This window comes from Phascolarctos cinereus, unplaced genomic scaffold (genome assembly GCF_003287225.1).
Source record: "Phascolarctos cinereus isolate Bilbo 61053 unplaced genomic scaffold, phaCin_HiC Scaffold_7;HRSCAF=346, whole genome shotgun sequence".
In the NCBI taxonomy this organism is placed as follows: Eukaryota; Metazoa; Chordata; class Mammalia; order Diprotodontia; family Phascolarctidae; genus Phascolarctos; species Phascolarctos cinereus.
The window spans coordinates 71035554-71059396 of NW_027556180.1; the positions used below are offsets into that span (position 1 = coordinate 71035554).

Below are 23843 nucleotides of genomic sequence, written 5' to 3' on the forward strand. Positions count from 1 at the left end.
AGAAGAAGAAACAAGTGTCCCTTCAGAATCTCAGTATCTTCAAAGGGTACTGAAGGAATTAAATATGAAAAAAGAAGGTCCTAGGAATTGACTGGTTCTGTTCCAAGGATTTGAAGAAGAGGGAAAAAGAAGGAAGGGTAAAAGGAATACACTAGTGTAGGAAGGAGAAAGAAAAGACAGACTTGCTACTTCTCATAATTGGGGTTGGTGAGAAGCAGCACACACAAAAGAGTGGAGGAGTAAGCATCAGATAAAACTGCTTTCTGAAATGGACAAAGGAAGACTCAACACATACATACTGTGTGTGTATAAAATACATCAAATTCAACAAGGAAACAACTGAGGAATAAGACGAGATGGGTAAGAGGGAATATAATACCAGGGAGGGAACAATCATAAACAAAATATATTTCCTGAGTCTGAAGGGGGATTGAAACGGGAAAAGAGGGAAAAAAGCAAAGAATTAGAATCTAAGGAGGTACCTTATATTGCCCCGTTAGATTACTGGGAAATAGTTAAACAAACTGTGGAAGGTGAATGTGGTAGAATGTTGCTGGAAGGTAAAAAATGACAAAGCAGATTTTCAGATAATCCTGGGTAGTATGAACTGACAAAAAGTGAAATGAGTAGAATCAGGAGAACAATTTATATGAAGACTTCAATATTATAAAGAGAATAAAAACTTTCCAAGAGTCAATTCTAATCAGTGCAATGGCCAACCATGTCTCCAGGGGACCTATGATGTAGTACATTGCCCACGCCATGACAGATGACAACAATAAGGAGCCAAAAGAAATACTCATTTTGGGATGTGGCCACTCTGCAGATTCCTTCTGCTTGACAATGACCATTTGGTACAAGGTTTTTCCTTATCTTATTAGAAATTTTTAATTGGCATAGGGAAGAGAGGTGAGCACAAATGATATACAAAAAAGAGGCCATTATTAACATTTTAGAAGAATATGAAATAGTTTCATGTAGAATCCTTTATATTTTCTGCTGTGTTTATGGAAAGTCTCTTTTTTAGGATCTTTAAGAATTTTAAAAATATTTTTAAACAGAATAAAAACATAACCAGAAGGATTAAAACTAAGAGGAAGAAGGGTATGTTATCTGCATGTGTGTAAAAGTAGATAGGGAACCATAAAAAGGCAATAGGGTTGTCTTGTTTTTTTTGTTTGTTTTTTTAAGGAAAACAGAGTAATATCCCACGGGACATAGATATAAAGCAAAAATGTATTTATAAGAGGATGTAGGGATAGGGGGAGGAGGAAGTAGGCTGAAGTTTAGTGACAGAGCGGAAGGAGAGAGTAACAAAATATGCTAGGGAAAAAAAACAAAACATGCCTGTGATTGGGGGGGGGGTTGGACCTGGACCCAAAACACAAAGACCATGCCTCTGGAAGCAACCCAGCCCCCTGTTTCCCAAGAAAATTCTCCTTGTTACAGGCAGAAAGCTGATCCTGTAATTCCTTTGATAAAAGGCTATCAGTAAAAGACACAGGGATACTGACCCAAGGACTCTGCCTTTGGTGCTTTATCCCCAAGGACCAGCCTCTGGCAGCTAAAAACAAACTGGGGGAAAAAAAAACACCAAAAAAAGCCCTGCTTTTTTTCCCCTTAATGTCTGGTATCAACAGTTATCTATGCAGACTCCCTGTATTTTCCCATCCATAGATCACCACAGAACTTAATTAGCATACTTGGCATCCTCAATGTCCCTTTTCCATATTAGCTTTCAAATCACTCCTGTCAGGTTGCAGGTTCCCTAAAAACTCTTGCCCATTTCTATTGATGTCACAATAAACTTTGCCACTTGACTGGAGGATGGTTTGAGTGTGTGAATTCGTTTCCAGCAACTCCACCTTGTACCCTGACACTTTGGGGTCCCAGCATCCCTATACTGTATCAGCACCCCCCAATCCTCATTGTCTGCACTAACCTGAAGTACACAGTAATTCCCATTTTTCTTTTTGGAGAGGATCTTCAAGGCTTCTTCTTCATATCCAGGTGCAATAATACCATCAGATACCTGTAAAGATACAAAAGAAGGGATTATTTTTGCCTAGAAATATAAGAGGAAATCACCCTAGTTATCATATGGCTTCTTAATTGCTTTCTGTATATAAGTTGTAAAACTTAAAACAAAGAAAAAAGATCTATCCTGTATCTGTCTCCTGCAATGAATCTATTCTTTTCCACCTTGGTACTAGAGTAAGAATTTATCTCATCTGAACATTTCCTCATTCTATTTTTTCTGGTTTCAATACTCATTCTTATACAGAGACTTACTGAATTGACAAACCTAACTCCAATTGTTCATCTAAACTCCTATCCTATGTTTTCAACTACTAATTAGACATTTATCCTTAGAAATGTCTCACTAGCACTTCTTCTCAATACTACTCTCCTTAAAAAAAACCCTGCCTTACCTTATAATGCTTCTTTATCTCTACTGATCCTTCAAATCAGAGTGCAGCAAATTTAGAAGCGGAAGGGACCTTAAGGTCATCTAGCCCAGTTCCCTTATTTTACAGGTGAGAAATTGAGGCCTGAAGAGATTAAGTGACTTGCCTATAGCTCCAAAGCCTGTAAACCCTGGCAGAACCAGGATTCAAACTGAAGTCCTCTGATTCTAAATCCAGTTTGCTTTGCATCAGACCACATTGTCTCTTGAAGCCTGATTTTCTTCTCCATCCCCCCTCAGTTGCCAAATTTGACTGATTCTTGCACCAGAATATATTTTGATCTGTCCCCTCCTTTCAATGAACATTGACTGACACCATCCTAGTTCAATCCATATTACTTCTTGGCAGAACTTCTACAAAAGCCTTCTCCACTCTCAATCCATCCTTCACACAATTAATCTTCTGACCTGTGAACTCTTTCAGTTGCTCTCTTGTCTCTATCGGATAAGATAAAGACACTAATCTAGCACTCAGGGCCTTCTATCATCTATTTCTGAACTATCCTTCCAGCCCTATTTCACAATGCTCCCTCCATCATCAACTCTATTCCAAACAAAGTGGGCTACTAATTGTTCTTCAAAGTCTTACACTTCTGTGTCCCAATAAATTCAAAATACTAGAAGAATGAACAGTATGAAAAAAAATTCACTAAGCACCCACTCTGTGCAAAGTGATGTGCTAATAAGCACTGAAATCTTTTCTCTCCACAATATATCCTGTTGAAAAACCCTCCTCTTCTGTCCCAGTTCAACTCAGTTAAATCCATGAAATCCACTGAGTCCTCAAAGAAAGTGGCCTTTCTTTAGCTGTCACCTCATTCACACTTATTGGACTCAGGCCACAGGGCCTCCATTTGACTCTACACTTGTATTTCCCATTTAGACTCTTAGTGTTGTTCATGGAACCCTGCACATACAAGGAACTTAATCACATTTTTTGAATTAAATTCTTTGATAGGTATATAAAAGAGACCCTATTCTCTCCACTCTATTTCCTGTTAATACAGAGAAGAAGTTAATGAAACTGTCAAGTACAAAGAATTATCTGACATTCCTTCTAAAAAAGACATTCACATCACCCGCCCCCCACCAAACACAAAGCCTGATACACTTCACTTTTCTACTTAAATTAGTCCTGTAGTATTTAAATTACCATCAAAACAATGTTAATCACAATAGCTGACCAATAACTTGAAGCTTAATATTTTGATATCTCACGTCAAAAATATTTTTGATGTGCATTCAGAATCTGTTGTATATTCAAACATGCTGCTGGATAAATAAATGGTATCACCTTTGCTTAAAGGGCAAAGACTAAATTCTAGTTAAATATCTCAATTTGCATAGTATCTACATAAAATCAATTGATTCTAAATTAGATATAATACCCCTCAAAGCAATAAAAGCCAAAGCCAAAGCCTATGTTCCACTTCTTAAATAGCTAATTTCTGTTTAATTCCTATGAAAGCCCAAATGTGACCCTGAAAGAAAGATGCAGAGTATTCTTAATACTTACTAAAAAACCAGTGTGTCTAAATTGATTAAAATTTAAATTTGGCATAGATGATATTTTCTAATAAGTACCTTAGAAATAATTCAAAATAGTTTTCCTACCCTATTTCTGAAATACTATTGCATTTTAATAGCTCTGAAAATGTCCAATAAAATTAAATAAATATAATTAATAAATAAAATCAAATAAAATTAAAATCCATGCTGGAGACGACAATTTTAAAGGTACATAAGGATCAATTTTCAAGATCTCTCAAAAGAGAAGATTCCAAAAAGAATGAAAATAATCAGTCAGTATTATCACAAAAAAAAAAAGGAAGAAGAAAAAATAGTGACCAAGATAGGAACTACCAACCCACTGTATTGTTGGTTGATACAAAGGAAAAAACCCAACCAAAACTATGAAAATGTGAAATAATTTACAATCTGAGTAGGAAGGTCAAGCAAGAGTCAAAACAGTGACACAGGTTAACCAAATAGTGGCTCATGAGTGTCATGAGGAATGTCCTATAAAAATTCCAAATAGTACACTTACAGACATTCATTATTCAAATGTTCGTGAATGACTTTACTAGTTCACCTCATCTCAAGAAAACTAAAGGGCCACCTTCAAAAGGTTTATCTACAAAAGAATTTAGGTATCCATACAGGTAAACCCAAGTGGATGGAGAATACCTACTGCCTATAGTACAATTTGAAAGTGAATGGATAGCCCAAAAAGTTAATGCATCTCCCATATGGCTATCATGGACAGTTTCTGCAGATGGACAGGAACTTGGGCTCATAACTGAATAGAAGGAAAAGATTAGGCATTACTACTTTTGGCACGTAAGACTGTGCTCTCAGTGACTTAAAGCCGCTCCCTACTACCAAAGACAACCAATTAACAACAGGGACAATCAATGGAAAGATATAGGGTAGGTTTAAATATGTAATGAGTACGTTACCAATGAAGACCTGCATAGAAAAATGGTATAAAAGATAGCATTAAAGACATTTAAGATCAGCAAAAGGAGGGGAAAGGAGAAGGGGAAGTAGATGGTAAAGAGAAAAGGGGAAACATAGAGACACTCAGAATGCTGCACTGAGTTGCATAAATGCCCAATGTGTGCAGCGTAGACATTTTATGGAACATTTATTGATGGGGATATAAAATAATCATTCAAGATAAGACAGCATGGATTAATTTACATCTTCACCAGTGGAACAAGTATTAATGAAAATATGATCACAGTTTCACTGAAGTTTAGTATATTACTAAAAATCATTCTAAACTTGCAGGATCTACATCTCTCCACAAACTATACTCCAAAGAACAATGAGTATTCTATGCCAAGCCTAATGAAAAAGAAAAGAGCAGAAACATTTTTAGGGGGGTGAGAGTGGAAGTACAGGGGTCACTCATGGGTAATATCCCACCACTGATTGGTACTACAGGTATTTCCAACCTGGGCTGTTCCTCCCCTCCTTAGGCAGCCTGGTGGCCTGGCCCTCCCCACCCATATTGGAGTTAGACTTATTGCAGATGCCTGAACAACTTAGCCCTCTACAGATTAGTATGCCCAAGCAATCTACTGGCCTTAGCCTCCCCAGCCAGCAGCAGCAATTACAGGAGCGCACTGGCATGCCCAGCTAACTCCCACTTTCAATAAAGCATCAAGAAAGAACAAGATAATTAAACTTTTTGATAAGTTGGGGCTATTATTATGAACATCAATTATTTTAATGATAGTTGCTGGATCATTAATGTACTAAGCTGTAACTCAGTAAAGTGCCCAAGGACTTTCGAGATACCTAAATCTGTTTACTGCCTCAGCTGTGTTCTAGTTCTCACTTTTCAGTTCAGGAGCCCTACTCCTTTATAGCTGATAACTGGAAGACACAACTGTGGTTTTTTATAAAACACCAAAGCCCCCTGACCCAAGAATTGTTCTAGGTCTCCTGTGAGGGAGAACCTGTAACAGCTCTTTTGTGCAAGCCAATTTTTTCATGTCAATAGAAATTACAGGAATTAGTCTACGATACTGAACTACTCTCTCAGTCACCCAGGCTTAAATTTCAATGTCATCTTTGCGTCTTCACTTTCATTCATCCCATCTATCCAATCCACTGACAAATCTTGTTTCTACTTACACCATATCTTTTACATATGTGCCCTTGTCTCCATTCACACAGTCACCACTGAATTCAGGTCCTAATCACCTCTTGTAAGGATTATTAAATTCAACAAACATTTATTAAGGGGCTACTATGTGCCAGGCACTGCGCAATAACAGCTTTCTAACTGCTCATCTTTCTCAAGTCTATCCCCATTCCAATCCCATCCTCTCCTCAGGTGCCAGAATGATTTTCTTCTATATTGTAGATCTGATCATGTCCCTCCTCTATTCTATAAATTCCAATGGCCTCCTATCACCTCCAAAATAAAATATCAACTCCTCTGTTTGGAATTTGAAGCTCTTAATAACCTTAGGTGTTTTATAAGGTTTTTTCTGTCTTAGCACTTAACACAGTACCTGGCACACAACAGATGCTTAGTAAGTGTTTTTTGACTGTTACTGGTCTGTCTCTCAAACATGTGTTTGATTACTATGAAGAGCTACTTTGTATTTTAAGTCTAACTTATTAAATAGTTCTGTGGTTAACATACATTCAGTCTAAGAAAAGTCAACATATGAAAGTTTTTAAAATTACTATTAATATTGGAAATGATTCATTAATAATTTTTCATAACTATTAATGAATTTGATAATTCTGGAAAACAAATTTACCCTTCTGCAAGGTACCTGTTAATTTACAGAATAAATCTTAACTTCATAAAAATTTATTAAACAAGTTTTGGTAGCGGTGGAAATTGTTAAATGGCAAAACATATCACTGATCATAAATAGTAGGAGAGTTGTGTGTGGGGGGTTTCTTTGAGTAAAATTACTAGGAGACAATTTTGAATATTTTATTTTTAAAAAGATTTGCCAATACTATTAAAGAAATGGCCAAAATCTTTTACTAACCTCTCTGGAGATGATTTTAGCAGTAGGGACATCACAAACATCAGATACAGCAATAAAGTCACCAAACGATGACATTCTATCAGATCCTGGAAATAAAATACAAAATGACATCATTTTCAAAATACCAAAAGCTATGCTATGCTAAAAAAGCTATCCTATACTGCTCTGGCACAAAGTCTATTGGTAATATGAAAGCACAAGTTCTTTGAATCAAAATAAGAATTATAAAATTATCATTTGGGGAGGAAAAACTCTCCTTAACTGCAATGAACAAATCCAAAGTTCATATTCATAACATAAATCCCTAAAACTGATCCCTCTTCTTATTAACCAATCTCTACTGATGGCAACACCATAATCCTAGTCACCATCATTTCATACTGCAGTCATCATAATCTCTAGATCTGAACCTAGGCTCTGCCACTGAAGTGTCTCTGTGACCTTGACAACGCCATGTAATCTTGCTGGGCCTCAGTTTCCTCAAGTGTAAAGTGAGGAGGCTGGATATGACCACGAGTGTTACTTCCAATTCAAATTGTGTGCTCCTGTGATCTACTAGCTGCCATGTCAGTGATTCTACCTCCACAAGTCTGCTTTATCCATTCTTCCCTTTCCCCTCCCTATCTATTCTAAGAGCTTTCTCACTGGTCTCCTTCCAAGATCTTCTCTACTCTGTCCTTCACATTCTTCTGTCTTGCCTATAGCACAAAACACAAACTTCTCATTCTGCTCCAAGGCCCTTTAAAACATGGTTACCTTTTCATTCATTTACACTCTTTAATTCACTCTTCTTAGTATTCTCTTGGCTGATCTTATCCTTTTCAACTTCTACTCATCTGCTCCCATCATCTTACTTCTCCTTCTAGTCATGTACAATAAATACCATATAACACAAATCATTACTGAAGCAAGCAATACGACTGACCATCCCATTCCCCTATCCAAACCCCATAAAAGGTTGTTTTTCAAATTATTCAAAACTCTCAAAAAAGCACTCCACAAAAGGTACTTATAAGTTACTAAAATAGAATATAAAGGCATTCCCCATCTAACATCAGTTAATTCTATAAAAAGGACATTAAACAAACCATTACAAGGGACTGTTAGATTCCCTAAGAGTGATTGTAAATGGGTGATTAACCAAAAGATAAGTTCCAAGATCACATAAGACCAGATATTTAGATTTATAAACAGATATTTAGATCTAGATTACAAAACATCTAGTCTAACTCTTCTCTTTTTTAACAGGTGAAGAAAGTAAAACCCAGAAAGGTTAGTACCTTCCCCAATGTAACGTAGGCAGTGAAGTCCTGTGACTCCATAGCCCATAGCCAACAATTTTTCTATTGTACCATGCTGCTTCCTCAAGACCTTAACATGAGGCTTGAAAATAAATTTCCAAATGACATTGAAGTAAACAATATATTTAGATGTGCCTGGAAAATTTAAAAGTAACATGCTGAAATAACATTTTCTAAAAAGGCACCTTTAATTTTTTATCACAATACTATTACAAGATAAATAGGATTTTTCTTTTCCAGAGTTATTATCCTTCTACCTCTTGCTCTTGCATATGCAGTTGACAATGGAGTAAGGCTCTTGTAGAGATCATGAACCATGCAAACTTTAGCCTCTTCCTCACTAAGTGGTATTCCAACAGCAGCACCTGGTGGAGAAAACCATGAAACCATTCAAAAATTCAACTTAGCATTACAAAATCTAAACATTCATACTCAGGCCTACACATTGTTTAGACCAAGTGAAAAGGCACCAGCTGACCTGTACATGAACAGGAAGGGAGAACTAAACAATAGCAGTTTTAGCAGATTTAGGCTGGGTGCTAAAGAAATGATTAGCCGTGATCCCTAGGCTACATGGACAAATACACCCACTGCCATATATTCACCTGGGCACCTTGTTGTTTTCTCAGTAAGGAGGAAATAATCATCTCTCATTTAGGTACCTCTCCTTCCCTAACCTCTGAGGAATACAGTGCTCCCATTAGACTCTAGCTATTTTGTACATAATGAAAAGGTGAAGTCACCCCCTTCCACTAGGTCTTTATTTTTGACAAGATGACTCTACGTGGTGAGAAGGAAACCCGTGTGAAATACAGGGCATGGGTTCCTTTTCAGTCCACTTGTCACTTGGTTCCACATTTATCCTACTATAGGTCAGGTTTCCCTTCTCCATCATATTCTTAATCATTTGTTTTATGACATGTTAATATTCAGTCATTCTAAAAATACAGAACATAAATTTGGCTTCCAATAAACTGCTATGACCTCAGTTTTATCTCATCTCAATTTCCTGTCTTGGGTCCTGATCTAAAAGATAGTTACGTCACTTGCCCTCTCTATGTCATAGAGGCACCTAAACAATAAATCTGATGATATGTGAAACGCCTTGTACCTTTCATGACAAAAATCACCACATAAACTGATAGTGTAACTTACACTGGTTAAGAAGGATGTGGCAAAGATGGCTTCAGGAATCACAGACCTTATCAGCAGTTAAGTACTCAAGATGTTAAAGACAGAAAATAAAATAAGAATGAGACATTTTGAGCACCTCTGGGGTAAAAAATTTTGGCTAAAAACATAATGTATTACCTGCTGGACTGACATGCTTGAAGGAGGTAGCTGCTGGAATGCCTAGAGCTTCTCTGAGTTCTTTTACTAGCTGCCAGGCATTCAAGGCATCACACAGGTTTATAAACCCAGGGGATCCATTCAGAACTGCATATGAGACATACAGACATATTTAAAACATCAGACCACAAAGTTCAAATGGAGAGCATATTCTTTTAATGCCCTCTTCCTTACTGGATGTGTACATATGCACACACAAAAATATATATAAAAATAATTTTGTTATGGAAGTTAAGCTACACTAAAACATAGCCCAGTTATTACTTTAACAAGACAACATACTACTGATCTTACAAATAAAGCGCAGGTCATTTTGCTTAATTATAGATAACAACAACAAAGGATACTTAATATGCAAAACCAACAAGGAACAGGATATCCACTCACATAACAGTACCCTTTCTTTTCAAAACTATTTTACTACTAAATGGAGAGGTAGGGAAGAAATGTGTAATGCTGCCCAAAAAGACTGCATAGTTACTGAGAATTTAAAATGTAGTAAGAATAATGAGATATTCGAGGTTGTTTAATTCTCAAATCAATGCCAAACTAGAAAAGCAGGATTTTTTGTCTTACTGAAATAAAAACAAGACCCAATTCTTCCCCCCGCAAGAAAATTCTCTTCAAATACATTTTCTTTCTTTCTCAATTTTGAGGTAAGTAGTATAAGATGTAATAACTGGGGGAGGTGATGGCTATAAGCACATTATTTCATATAACACAGTAGATTAAAGATTCAAAGAACACAATGGTACTGAAAGTAAGGAATAAATCGCTCAAAGATAAACATGTAAACTTATACAGAACCCAATAACAATTAGGGAAATAAAAGGTTGGATGTTACTGAAGAACAAAATGATACCTTCTGTTGATTTTTCCAAATATGGATGGATGAGTAAATTTATAAGTAAAGACCAACAGAATTATGATGAATGCCTTCCTTTTTCACTTTTAAAAGAAAGCAACAACTGTAAAATGCTAATGTGTCCCCCAGATAATACTGGTGGAAGCAAAAGAATAAAAAAGTTTTAAAGTCTCTACTTATATAAACATCTGGACAAATTAAACATGGAATAGAACTTTTAGTTTACATAAGAGGTTATGAGTTTTTATTTTTCTTCTAAATTAGTCTAATATTCAAATACCGAAGCACTTAAGATACATTTTTCTTCCAACTAATGACATAACATCTGCCAAGGCAAATTTCCAGAGGTCACGTAGAAATACCCTTAATTCCAACACCCAATGGCTGATGAGAAAAAAATGTTGAAAATATAACACATGGATAGAAAAATTGATTTCCACAATTTACCTTTCCAATCTTCCACTTGAGTACTTCCACCCAAGTACCCAGGGATTCATCATCCATGGAGGCATTCTGCATTCTCAGTCTGTAGCAGTACAATATAACCCAAGCAATGGCACATCCTACCAAGCAGCTAGAAAACCTCTGAGTACTATGTCAGTGACATATTATGTGCATATATATATATATATATATATATATATATATATATATATATATATATATATTTATACACACACATATATACACACGCACACACACACATATATATCTATACACACACACACACATATATGCAAAAGTTTCTGCTATCTGAGGGCCAGCCTACCTAAAATTGGAGAAATTCATCATCATTAGTGTGATGAATTGTTTTGTCCATAGCAACTAAGGGCCAACACTGAAGTCACCTGACTTCTAATCCACATGAAGTAGAGGGAGTGACTAAAACAAAATCACAGATCGTTGAAGAACACAGTGATTATAAGCATATATCTGACAATCTGAATTAGACCAAATACAACAAGTTGAGTATCGACGGGAATGGCTGAAAAAACTATGGCATATCAATGTAATGGAATATTACTGCAATATAAGAAATTACAACTACTGAGAATTCAGAGGAACTAGGAAAGATTCATATGAACTGATGCAGAATGAAATAAAAATTTAAGACGACTACAACAGCATGAAAGCGAATAGTGAAACAAAGGCAGTAGCCAGTTGTGACTTCAGAGGACTAAAAGTGAATGAGACCACTGAGCCAGTATGCTACAAATGTGGAACAAAGCACAAGCTTTCAAACACAGCTGACCTGTTTTGTTTTGCTTGACTATACTTTTTATATTGGATGGTTCTACTGTGGAGACCCTGGAAGTGACAATGATATGAGAAATGAAAACTTTTAAATATTTAAAAAGAAAAAATAAAACTACAAATTCACTATTCTCTCTGAAAGCTTTTTACTCATCATAAGGGAAAAACAGAGCCACAAAAACAAAGACTAAGAGACTGGTCGTCTGGACCATTTAAGTATAATGTTGATATTTCTAATTTTTTGAAAACAGTAGATGCCCATCAATTTTGGGAATGGCTAAATAAACTGTGGTACGTGTATTTAATGGAATATAACTATGCTGTGAGAAATCACAAATGCAATGAATACAGAGAAGCATGGAAAGATTTACATGAACTGATACAGAGTGAAGTAAGCAGAGGCAAGAAAACAACAGACCTAACAACTACAGCAATGTAAACGAAAAGAACCACCAAAAAACCTAAAAGTGAATGTTGCAAAATTATACAGAACAATCATGGCTTGAAAGAAGAGATACTTCCACCCCTCCCCCTTTTGTTGAGGGAAAAGGCCACAGCTACTGCACACTGCAAATTTTCAGTTTTTTAATACATTGATAAATTACGTTGACATTTGTTTTTGGACTTTATAAAATATTATTTATTCCCTCTGGGAGAAAGATACTGAGGGACACTATGGTAACATAAGAAAACGAAGACATTAAATTAAAATCTTACTTTAAAAAAAAGAGAACTCATGAATGAAAAACTCATGGGCTTCTCATAAAACACTAAACTCTAAAATCAAAACATTCTTGTTTAAAAACATAAAACAACTTCAGATATTTTTGTATACACAGAAACCAGAATGGACAAACACAAAACTAGAACTTTACCTGTAAGAGGAAGTCTGGGCTTCACTGTATATAACTGTGCAGAGCTTTGGTGAGGGTTCATTCCATACCTTAAAGGAATCTGAGATATTCCTTTACTATATTCCTTCCTGAAATAATCTGATATTGCTTCATCATACTGAGCAGTATGAGTAAAGGCCTACAAACAATACAACAGGCATTTAAATTATAACACAACCACTTTATTTTTCAAAAAGCTTTTCCCCCCCAATTTTTAGGCAATTGGGGTTAAATGACTTGCCCAGGGTCACACAGCTAGTAAGCGTGTCAAGTGGTTGATATGAGGCCGGATTTGAACTCAGGTCCTCCTGACTTCAGGACCGGTGCTCTATCCACTGCGCCACCTAGCTGCCCCAAAAAGTTTTTTAAAGCGCTTTCCTACCTTTAATGCTAGCTGCCGTCTAGTCTCCATAGTAGTATCTTTAGTATCAGAATTTAGCATTTCAGTCGATACCATTTCATAATCTCCTGGTTCACACACTACTGTCACTCGAGCATGGTTTTTTGCAGCAGCTCTAAGTAAGGTTACTCCACCTGCAATAAAGTATCAAAACTTTAATTTTACTTACCCATAAAATCATCTTCTTTTCAAAATAAAATAATCTCAAGTTATTTAAATGACATACTTCCATTCATGTCTTGGGACGAAGACTAGACCTTATTTTTTAAAAACCTATTCACTAAAAACCAAAGAATTAGAACACTATTTACAATTTCTACAAGAACAGATTAAGATAGACAGAGAACAGTTAACTTTTATTCAATAATAATGAATGTCAAAATCAAAACTCCTAACTGTCCTCATTATGTGCTCTACCAAAAATCCTTCTCAACTTACCAATATCAATTTGTTCAACAGCTTCCTCAACAGTTACATTTGGAGAAGCCACAGTCTTCACGAAGGGATATAGATTACAAACAACAACTCTAAAGGTGAAAAAAAATTAAAATTCACTAAAAACAGAAATTTTCAAATTTTTCATAACCTACAAAAAGCATTATTACAATATTTAAAAAATGAAAGTAATCAACATAAATAGACTAAAATCAGAAATCCTAAAGTATTTGGTGTAATTTGCCATAATGAGTTCTACCTTCTTAGACTCAGACTATGTGCCTTTTTAGAACTGATGAAGTTCTGTATGGTGCGATAGAAGAATACTGGATTTGGAGTCAAGAGGATTGGATTTTGATTCCTATGTGACTTTGAACAAATCCCTTTGTTTCTAGGCTTCAGTTTCCTCAACTCTAAGCGTTTAATCTGTGAGCCCAAGTGTTCAAATACACCAAAGTGGACAAAGCGCTAGTATCCTAATAGCTGCTTTTGTCCATAGACAAACCCCTGAGGTTTTCTAGAGGTAACATAATCATTTAATGCTACTGCCTCTTATGGAACCAAATTTGGTGCTGTGGAAAAGAGCAAGCTGGGAGGACTGGCCCCATATTCCAAGTTCTCATTTCCTGTCCCAAAAACTTCCTCCCTATGACTGTCCTGAGGAGCATCTGAGCATACAGAACCAAGAGGGCTGGACTTGGAATCAAGTTCTGCCTCAAACACTAACTAGATGCAGGATCCTTAGCAGATCACTTAATCTTTCCCAGCCTCAATTTGAATATATGAAAAATAAGGGTAATAATTATCACCTATCTCACAGAGTTGCTGTGAAGATAAAAAAAAGCTAACAATGTAAGTGCTCTGCAAACATTAAAGAGCTACATAAATACTATCATTAAGTGCTTTACATGCTACAGTCTATCCCCTCCCAAAGTATAAAAGCCTGAAGGGATAAGGACAAAAATAAACGAAGTGAGAAAATAAAGGAAAAAAAGCATCAAAAAATGTCCTTCTTGTTATTTCAGCAGCTTGGGTTGAGCCAGTGTGATCCATGATAAAGAATACTGGACTAGTCAATGCACTTGGACCTGGACACTATGTCTGCCACTTCTGTACCACCCAAATAACCTTGTCCAGGTCCCTCAGTTCCTCTTTACTCCTCACCCCCCTGCCATGAAACAAGAAGGGGAGAAAGACTAGATGACTCCTACGTTCCCTTCAAGCTGCATTTATAATATTCTAGTTGATACTGCAATAAATTCCAAGTGTGCAAATAACAGTCTAAACTAGGAGAAAAGGTAATAATTTTCACAGTTATGGAAAGGACAATTCATAATTCAATATGAGATAGAAGAAATTATAAAAGACAAAGTAGTAATCTTGATTATACAAAATCAAAAATCTTTCGCACAAAATAAGAATCAATCCCGCTAAAAAAAAGGTGCATTGGGGGGAGGGGGAAATCTGGTATTCAAAATTTACAGAGTCATAAAAAATATGAGATTAAAAGTTATCCCTCAAAGGACAAATGGTCAAATGACATGAAGTTGTCAATAACTACTACGAAAAAAGAGTTCAAAGTTATTAATGATCAAAAAAATGCAAATTAAAGCACTCCTGAGTTCACCTCATACTAGCAAACCACTAAAAGTGCTAAAAGATGACAAAATTTATATTTGGAAGGTCTATAGAAAAACAAGTGTTAATTGGCTGCTAATGTTGCTGTGAATCGCTTCAACCTTTTCAAAAACAATTTGGAATTATGCAACATATAAAAGCTAGAGTTGGTTCACTCCACAGCACCTCCCTTCACCGATGGCAACACCTGGACGAAGCACTGAGAGAAGCTGAGGCAAAGACCTGTATTCCAAGACTGCACAAACCGCAGGAGGCCAAAAAACAAAGGAAAAGGAAGTGTATCAATTTGGCTAAGGGTGAATATGGAGGGAAAAGCAGGCAAGGAGTCAAAAGGACAAAGGGCTTTGAATTGAGAGGTGCATTGCTTGGATTTTAGAGACAGGATGGAGTCAGTGAAGTTTCCTGAGAAGCTGACATGGCCTCTGTTTTAGTCTCATCAATCCCTCAGCTATGTGCAGGATATTGACACCAAGAAAAATGACACGAAAATGTCAACAGCAACACTACTTGGGATAATAAAAACTGGTAACCAAAACAGATGTCCAACTGGGGCACAACTAAATAAGTTGTGGCATACAAATATTATTGTGCCATATGAAATGCCAAGTATGAATTAACAGAAGTACAGGAAAACTTGCACTGGAAGAAAGTAGAGTAAAAAGAATAATAGCACAATTACTTCAACAACATAAATGAAGTTAAACACAGAGAGGCAACAAAACTGAGGCCAAAGAGTCATCAATCCTATGTTGTCAAAGTTCAAGGACATAATTCTTCCTTTAATCAAAAACATTGTTATTTAGGGAATGTAAGGATGCTTATTCAAAGAATGTTTTGTCAAAATGAAATTCATCAATAAATTGTTTTAAAATTAAAAGTCAGTTCAGATAGTAACAAAATGATAATCAAAATTACCTCTCGGACAATTATAACTTCTGTGATTTCTAGTTTCTAATCTAGATTACCCACATAGCAAAATGTTATGTATGTATATATACACACATAAATATATGTTTAAGCGATCACTAAACAAAGAAATAGAAAAGCAATAGCAACTGAATTCAAGAACTTTATGAGAAAGGGGCCTGTTCATTTTCATCATTTCTCTAGCTGATCATGTGAAATTAATAATGACTTAAAAGATTACCTTATAAGACTGAAATCAAGTCTGGCCATGTCAGCTTCATCTTCTGGAGAATTACGAGCCAGGATTCCTGATTTATCAAAGTTAGAGAGAAGTTAAAAAATAAAATTAACAAAACAGTCACGTTTCACAGTTTTGACTTATTTTAAAAAAAAGTATCATAGTATTTAATCACTTTTTAGGAGTCCTCAACAAATCTACTCCTTACTATTTAGTCACAATCAAAGCAAGGGGGGATACATGGTAGGAAATATAATCTTATTCGCTCAGCTCACAAATCTAGAAGTGATTCCTGATAGGACTATATGTCCAAATGGAGTCACAGTGGAGCCCTAAACATAAGGGTATGCAGAGTGGAAGGAAAGCTTGGTAGCACTGCTCTACTACAGCAACTGGTCCTCATCAGGGGTGGGATGGAGAAGGGAAATACAGAACAAAGTCACAGAGAGTAGGCAAGATAAATACATTCTGGTAGCTTCCAGGGTCCTTTGTTATTCTTCCTCAATACTGGTTCACTGTGCACTCCAAAGGCTTCCCATAGGAAGAGGTGGCACCAGACCTGTATTCCAGGATTGTGCAAAATACGGAAGGCAAGAAATGAAAGAAAAGGAAGTAGTCCAGTTAAGCAGAAGATAGAGAGATGTGAAATAAGACTAGAAAGGAAGGCAAGGAAACATTCTATGAAAAGCTTTAAATGGCAAGCTTAGTAGCTTGTATTTTATCCCAAAGTCAACAGAAGTCAATGAAGCTTCTTGAACAACAGAATGACAGTCAGACCTATGTTTTAAGAATATCAATTTTGCAGTAATGTAAAAGGGGAAAGACTGGGTGACTGGATACCAATTAGGAGGCTACTGCAGTGATGAGGGCTTCAAGTGGGAAAGTGGTCATATGAGTGGAGTGAAGGGAAAGAAATGAAGAGATGTTCTTAAGAGGTAGTAAGAGAGTAAGCAAGAAGTAAGAGAGAAGCAGGGAGTTGAGGATGACTCCATTCCTTCTATTCACTAATGCTTTTAAGTAAGCCATTCAACAACTTTCTAGTAAGCCATTCTTATACATTTCAAGTTATAAGTACACCAAGCAAGTACTTACCAGCATGAACTGCAGGATGAAGTGTTTTCACACGTCCTCCTAACATTTCTGGGAATCCTGTCAGTTCAGAAACATCCCTAGAAAGAAGCAAAAAGAACAATACAATGGCTTCTATTCAATAAATCATGCAATTGATAAGTTCACAAGCATGTTTAAGTTTCACCATGGGCAATTATACAAATAGACACCATTTTTAAAATAGGTTTTTATTGATAGCTATTGTTTTCACATCTCCTAGACTTCTCTGCATCTCCTTCTCTTCTGCCCTTGTAGAGCTACCTCTTACAGCTAAGAACTTTTTTAAGAAAAAGAAAAATTTCAGCAAAACATACCAATATATTGAAAAAAAACCTGATATTATATATACTGTTCCATACCTGTAGATCCCTTCCCCACCCTTGCACGATGGGGTATGTTTTCTCATATTTCTTCTCTGGAGCCAATCTTGCTCTTTACAATATTTACTTTCAACTGTTTCGTGGTTATTTCCACTTACACTGTTACAGTCCTGTTGTATATTTTTCCCCGACTCTGCTTACTTCACTTTGTATCAGTTCACCTAAGTCTCTCCATGTTTCTCTGTATTCATCATGTTCATCCTTTCTGACAACATAGTAACATCCAACTACATTCATATACCACAAAACTGAAGTATATGTACTTTGCTTCCAGTTCTTTGTTACCACCAAGGGTTTCTGTTTAATATTTTGGTGTGTAAATTTTAGAGTCTTTGATTGGCAAACTTAGAGTTTAAAGCTACCACTTTAATCTCTGGACCAAAGATTACAGACCTTTGAATCACTTAATTTAACTAATTTCAAACTGTTTTCCAAAGATGGCTGGAACCATCAACAATACACCAGCGTTTCTATCTTCCCACAAACTCTGATTATTCCCATCACTGGTCATATCTGCCAATTTGTTGGATGTGAGTAAAACCTAATCATTATTAATTATTTAGAACATTCTTTCATGTGGTTTTTAATAGTTAGCATTTCCTCTTTTTGAAAACAGTTTGTTCATATCCTTTGTTCTCTTTATCTTGGATAACAAACCCTTTTCAGAAATATTTGATATAAATATCTTTTCCCAGTCAGACACTAGATGCATTCTTTTTGTTTTTGAAATTTCATTTAATCGAAATTATATTCTTATCTTTTATAATTGTTTCTATTCCTTGTTGGAACTAGGAATTCATATCCTACCCATAGATGCATAGGTATAAGATCTGTCGTTCTCACTTTTATATGGTTTACAGCAATCTTTTGTTATTCAGATCACATCCATTTTGATTTTATTATGAAATAGGAGTTAAGACTGGTCTAAATCAACATCATATATTTTTTGGTTTTTTCTTCTTAATCAAAAAGGGAGATCCTCCCTAGGTAATTTAAATTTTCAGATTTATCAAACACTGGATTACCAAGTTCCACCGATCACCTTTCCTATTTTTTACAACAGTACCAAATGTTTTTGATGACCAGCACTTCTTAACACAGTTTAAAGTCTGAAAGTGCTATCCTCTACTCCTTCCTACCCTTTTTTTTCCATTATGTTCTTTGATATTTTAGATCTGGCTCCATAAAATATTCTTTTGACAATCTGATTGGAATAGCATTAGAAAGGTAAATTAACTTTGGTAGTACTGTCATTATACTGACAGCCCCACCATGAGCATTTAATATTTCTCCTGCTATTTTAAGTTGTTCTTAATTTCTTTAAGAAGCATTTTTCATTGAATCTATGCAAGCAAAGCGTGTGTAGCCTCAGATATCCATTTTGTACTTAGTTTGAATGAGATTTATTTTTCTATTATTGCGTGAAATGCTTTTGATTTTTATGGGCTTATCTTGTAGCCAGTAATTTTGCTGAAGGTATTCACATTATTTTAAGCAAAGTATCTTATTTTACTTTCTTCTATATTTTTAATCAGATTTGATCTAAAACCATTTGATAAGGAAATTTAATAAGAGCCCTGATACATATAGAACTCTTGCTTAAGAAACTGACTTTAGAATCCTCAGGGAGTTTCTATACCTAAAACTAACAAAAAAAATCCTCATCAAGTATATTCTTTGTAATCTTGTTCTTAATTAACAGGCTTTTCTGTCTGCTTATTTATTTTTTGTGTGTAATTTACCAAAAGACATTTCTATCCAAATCCAGAAAGTTTTACTGCAGAGCTTCAGAATCCTTGCTTACTTTCTAGAAATTTTGTGAAAGGGCATTCAATATCATGTTATTAAAAGGACGTTTAAACCTCTGTTCAGATACTCTACCACTTAAAACACAGGTGACCATGTCATCCTTTACTTAAGAAGCTCAAGTGGCCTCACCTATCTTTAGGATAAACTCCACATGGCTGCAGCCATTCTTTCCAAACTCATCACTTTCATGGTCTTTTCCAGCTAAACTGGCCTTCTGTTGTTCCCCTACACATCATTCCATCTCCCATCTTCTCTCTTTCCAATGGCACAGCTTTTTCAATCAAATAGTCCCTATGAAGCATCTAGCATATGCTGGGTAACGAGGGTAAAAAGGCAGAAATGAAAGAGTTCCTGCCATCAAGAAGCTTACATTCTGCCCAAAGAGACAACACACACAGAGCAGTTAATTTTTTGAGAAAAGAGAGATTTCAAAAAGTAGAAGTGAGGAAGGAAGGTATCTCAGACATGGGAGAGAGGAAGTCCAAAGATGAAGCATCATGTGGAAGCAACAGGAGAAAGGGCAATTTGATTGGACCAGAAGGGGAATTGGGAAGGAAAGTAATGCATAAGATTCTAAAGGCAGGAGGATGTAAAGGGCTTTAAATGGAATTTATATTTGTTCCCAGAGGTAATTGGGAGCCAACAGAATTACATGACTTGGTGAGACCTGCACTTCAGGCACTTGGGCAACTGTGTGGAGGGTAGACTGGAAAGGAGAGACCTAAGGAAGGAAGATCAATTAGGTTACTGCCTTAATTCAGGAGAGGTACAGTGAGGGCCTGAAGTATGCAGTGGTAAATATGAATAAAGGAATGTCAGAAGCACAGAGATCTCATGAAAGTAGAAACAGCAAGATTTCCCAACTGACTAGGTATGTGAGGTTATAGAGAATGAAGCATGCAAGATCACAGGATGGTGGGTAGGTTTATGGGGAAAGTTAATGAGAAATTTTGCAAATGTTGGGATTAAGCCCTGTAGGTCATCTCACAAGGGCCTTTCCTGATTGCCCCATCATCAGTGCATCCCTACTCCAATTCCCCCAAAATTATTTTGTCAGTCAGTTAACAAGCATTATTAAAAGAAGGTACTTGCATTTACTTTGGATATATTCTGTATTTGTTTATCTACGCTCTTAGCTTTCTCCCATTACAAGGTAAGCTCTCTTTGAGGGCAGAATATGTTTTGGTTTTTGTCATTTTTTTTCCCCTAGGAACTTACAGTGTACTTGGCACATACCTGCCATTTAAATACATGGTGAATTGAGAAGTTACCACTCCTATTACTAGCCACCATTCCATGCAGACCGTGTGACCCTGAAAGGACTCTACTTACAGTCTGGAAGCTTCAGGTTCATATATGGCTTGAGGGTTTGTCAAAGTCATTTAACTTCCACCTGCCTCAGTCAATTCCCTAGGATTTCATCTGCTTACATATACCCCAAAGTTTCCCAAACCAAAAGTTACAAAGCATTCTATAATAAACTGGAGGTGAAGATGACTTAAGACAAAGTCTCTGTCCTGTATTTCTTGCAACCTCATATTACTTTCTGGCCCAACTTTGTATTAAAACAGAGAAAGCCCTCTTTTTTTTACCTGACGGTGAGACCAGCATCTCTCAGAGCTTTTGCTGTCCCTCCAGAAGCAACCAGCATCAACCCGACGGAATTCAGATATTTGGCAAAGTCCAACAGTCCTGTCTTGTCAGAGACACTAAGCAAGGCTGATGAAACAAAAAACAGACTTTGTTTCGCTTTTTTATTTTTAAATATTCCTCCCCCTCACCACCACTTAACTCTTCTAGGAAAACAAATCGTCCTGTCCACCAAAATATCTAAGTCACAGGGGTGGAGAACTTGTGGCCTTGGGGTCACATGCAGCCCTCTAGGTCCTCAACTGCAGCCCTCAGACTGAAACTCAACTTCACAGAAAAAAATCCCTTTATTAAAAGGACTTGGGGGAAGCTTGGTGGCGCAGTTAAGAGAACCGGGCCTGGAGTTGGAAGGACCTGAGTTCAAATTCAGCCTCAGACCAGACACTTGACACTAGCTGTGTGATCCTGGGCAAGTCACTTAACCCCAATTGCTTCACCAAAAAAAAAAAAAGATTTTTGACTCAGTCAAGAGGCCACACCCGAGGACCTAGAAGGCCTCAGGTGGTCTCGAGGCTTCTGGTTCCCCACCCCTGAGAGGATGGGGAACAATCTCAACCTAGGAAACTTTACCTAAAGAGAGGAGTGTCTCAGAATGACCTGAACGTGGAGCCAAATTCTGACTCTGCCAAGTAAATGAGTATTTATTATGCGCCTGCTGTGTGCAGGGCACCCCGTCACTCCCAGTGTAAGGGGGAGACTGCACGCACACAATTATGTGCAAGCTCCGGGTCGCCCCGAAGGGAAGGGCCGGACCCCAAGGCCTGCGGCGAACTCCTCGGCCTCACAGACCCCAGGCTTGGGGCAGAGCAGTGACCAGCTCCAGTCGGGCTTGGCCTCGCCCCTCTGCGGCCCCGGGGGTCCCCACGCCCGGCCCAGTTAAGGAGCGCACCCTTCCCTCCCGGCCTAGGCGGGCCCAGGCTCCAGTCGGACTCCCAGGCTCTCCCGCCCCTCCCCCTTCCAGGCCCCGCGCCGCCGGGCCAGGTGAAGAGGTGGGGAGCTGGGGGAGGTAGGTGGGGGGGCGGCCACCGCCCTGCCCAGGGGAGGCTCCCAAGGCGGAGAATCGGGACCCCAGGCTGGAGGCCTGCGGGAAGATTATTACCGAGATGGCGGGCGGCCATGTTGGCGGCAGCAGTCTGAGCCCCCTCAGGCGGGAGGCGTGTGCACTCTCTTAGGCCCCCGGAAGCTGCGCGCTAGGCGATAGCAGGGAGACGCACGTGCGCTCCTCAAAGGCCCCCTGCGGAGTGAGACGCGCATGCGCGCTCCACGTGGGCAGTCAGCCTAGCCCCGCGCTTGCCGTCAGGCAGCCTCGGAAGCAGACAGAAGGGCGGGGCTACAGCAAGACTGGTCCTGGCGCGCAGGTAGGCGGGGCTAGAGGGACGGAGGAGGAGCCGCGTGCCTTGACACGTGGTCGGGTACGCACCGCTCCCAGGTGCGCACGCGTGCTGTGGCGCGGAGGAGTGACCCCGCCCCCTGAGTTTTCACACCTATTACCCTACAATCGAGTTTCTTTCTGAGGATCTTTACTTTTCCTAGGGGCGGTGACCCTAAGAATCATTGGGTCTTTCCTATGTTAGTTTACAAAGTGCAAATGAGAGTGAATACATGACACTAATAATAGTAGTCGCATTTATATACCTCTTTAAGGTTTGCAAAGCAGTTTATAATGATCTCGATTGAGCCCCACAATTTAGTGAGGTGGGTACTATTATTATCCCCATTTTACAGATCAGAAAACTGAGGCTGAAAGAGTAGTCACACAACTAGTGTCTGAAACAGAATTTGAATTCAGGACTTCCTGACTCCAAGTCCAGTGAACCATTCAGTCATTAAATATTTATTAAGTGCCAACTATGTGCCAGACACTGGGTTAAAGAGTTCTAGGGATACAAAAAGAGGCAAATAACAATCGCTGCCCTCAAGGAGCTTACAAACTGAGAAGACGTCCAGAGGTTTCACTGTTAAAGGGTTCCATGAAAGAAAAACATGCAGATGAGAAAAAAATGAGTCAGGTTGAGTGGTTTGTTAAGGGTCACACAGTTGGTGTTTCTGAGACTGGATTTGAACTTGGTTTCATCTTCCTGAGTTCAAATCCAGCTTCAGTCACTTACTAGTTGTGTGATCCTGGGCAAGTCACTCCATCCTATTTGCCTCAGTTTCCTCATTTGTAAGACGAGTTAGAGAAGGAAATGACAAACCACTTCGGTATCTTTGCTAAGAAAACCCCAAAAGGGGTCACGAAGAGTTGATCATGACTGGGGGAAACGAGAGGAGAAACAGCTAGAGAAAATGCTAAGATGGAATGTCTTGTTTAAGGACCTCCCTACTAAGCAAACATCCCCTACCAATTAAGGCTGGCGTCTTCTCTGTAACTTTTTACCAACAGAATTCAGATTTTTGACCTAGAATACTAAGAAGCTAAGGGGTTGCACAGCCAGGATGTGTCAGAGGGGGGAGGTACGCCCATGTCTCCCAGCCTTAGAGGGTGGCCCTTCGTTCAACATGGGGTGGAGAGGGGGGCTTTCCTGGCAGACTTGTTTGCATAGTGATAAATTAAATCAGTAAGCATTAATTGTTTCCTATGGGTTAAAGCACTAGGGATACAAAGAAAGGCAAAATATGTCCCT

The 23843-nt window shown here is 37.9% G+C and overlaps 1 protein-coding gene across 1 annotated transcript in view; it reads right to left on the reverse strand.

Moving 5' to 3' along the window:
• The window catches only part of ATIC (5-aminoimidazole-4-carboxamide ribonucleotide formyltransferase/IMP cyclohydrolase), a 31964-nt gene extending 9416 nt beyond the window's left edge, over positions 1–22548 (reverse strand). Inside the window, exons 1-11 of the mRNA XM_021002810.2 lie at positions 22319–22548; positions 21162–21288; positions 17363–17439; positions 16274–16340; positions 13492–13580; positions 13036–13187; positions 12636–12792; positions 9603–9728; positions 8549–8656; positions 6991–7076; positions 1943–2032 (exon numbers count right to left, since the gene is read on the reverse strand). Coding sequence (XP_020858469.1) covers positions 1943–2032; positions 6991–7076; positions 8549–8656; positions 9603–9728; positions 12636–12792; positions 13036–13187; positions 13492–13580; positions 16274–16340; positions 17363–17439; positions 21162–21288; positions 22319–22337 — 1098 coding nt within the window. The 5' untranslated portion in view covers positions 22338–22548. The remainder of the gene's footprint in view (positions 1–1942; positions 2033–6990; positions 7077–8548; positions 8657–9602; positions 9729–12635; positions 12793–13035; positions 13188–13491; positions 13581–16273; positions 16341–17362; positions 17440–21161; positions 21289–22318) is intronic.
• Positions 22549–23843: the final 1295 nt, after the last annotated feature.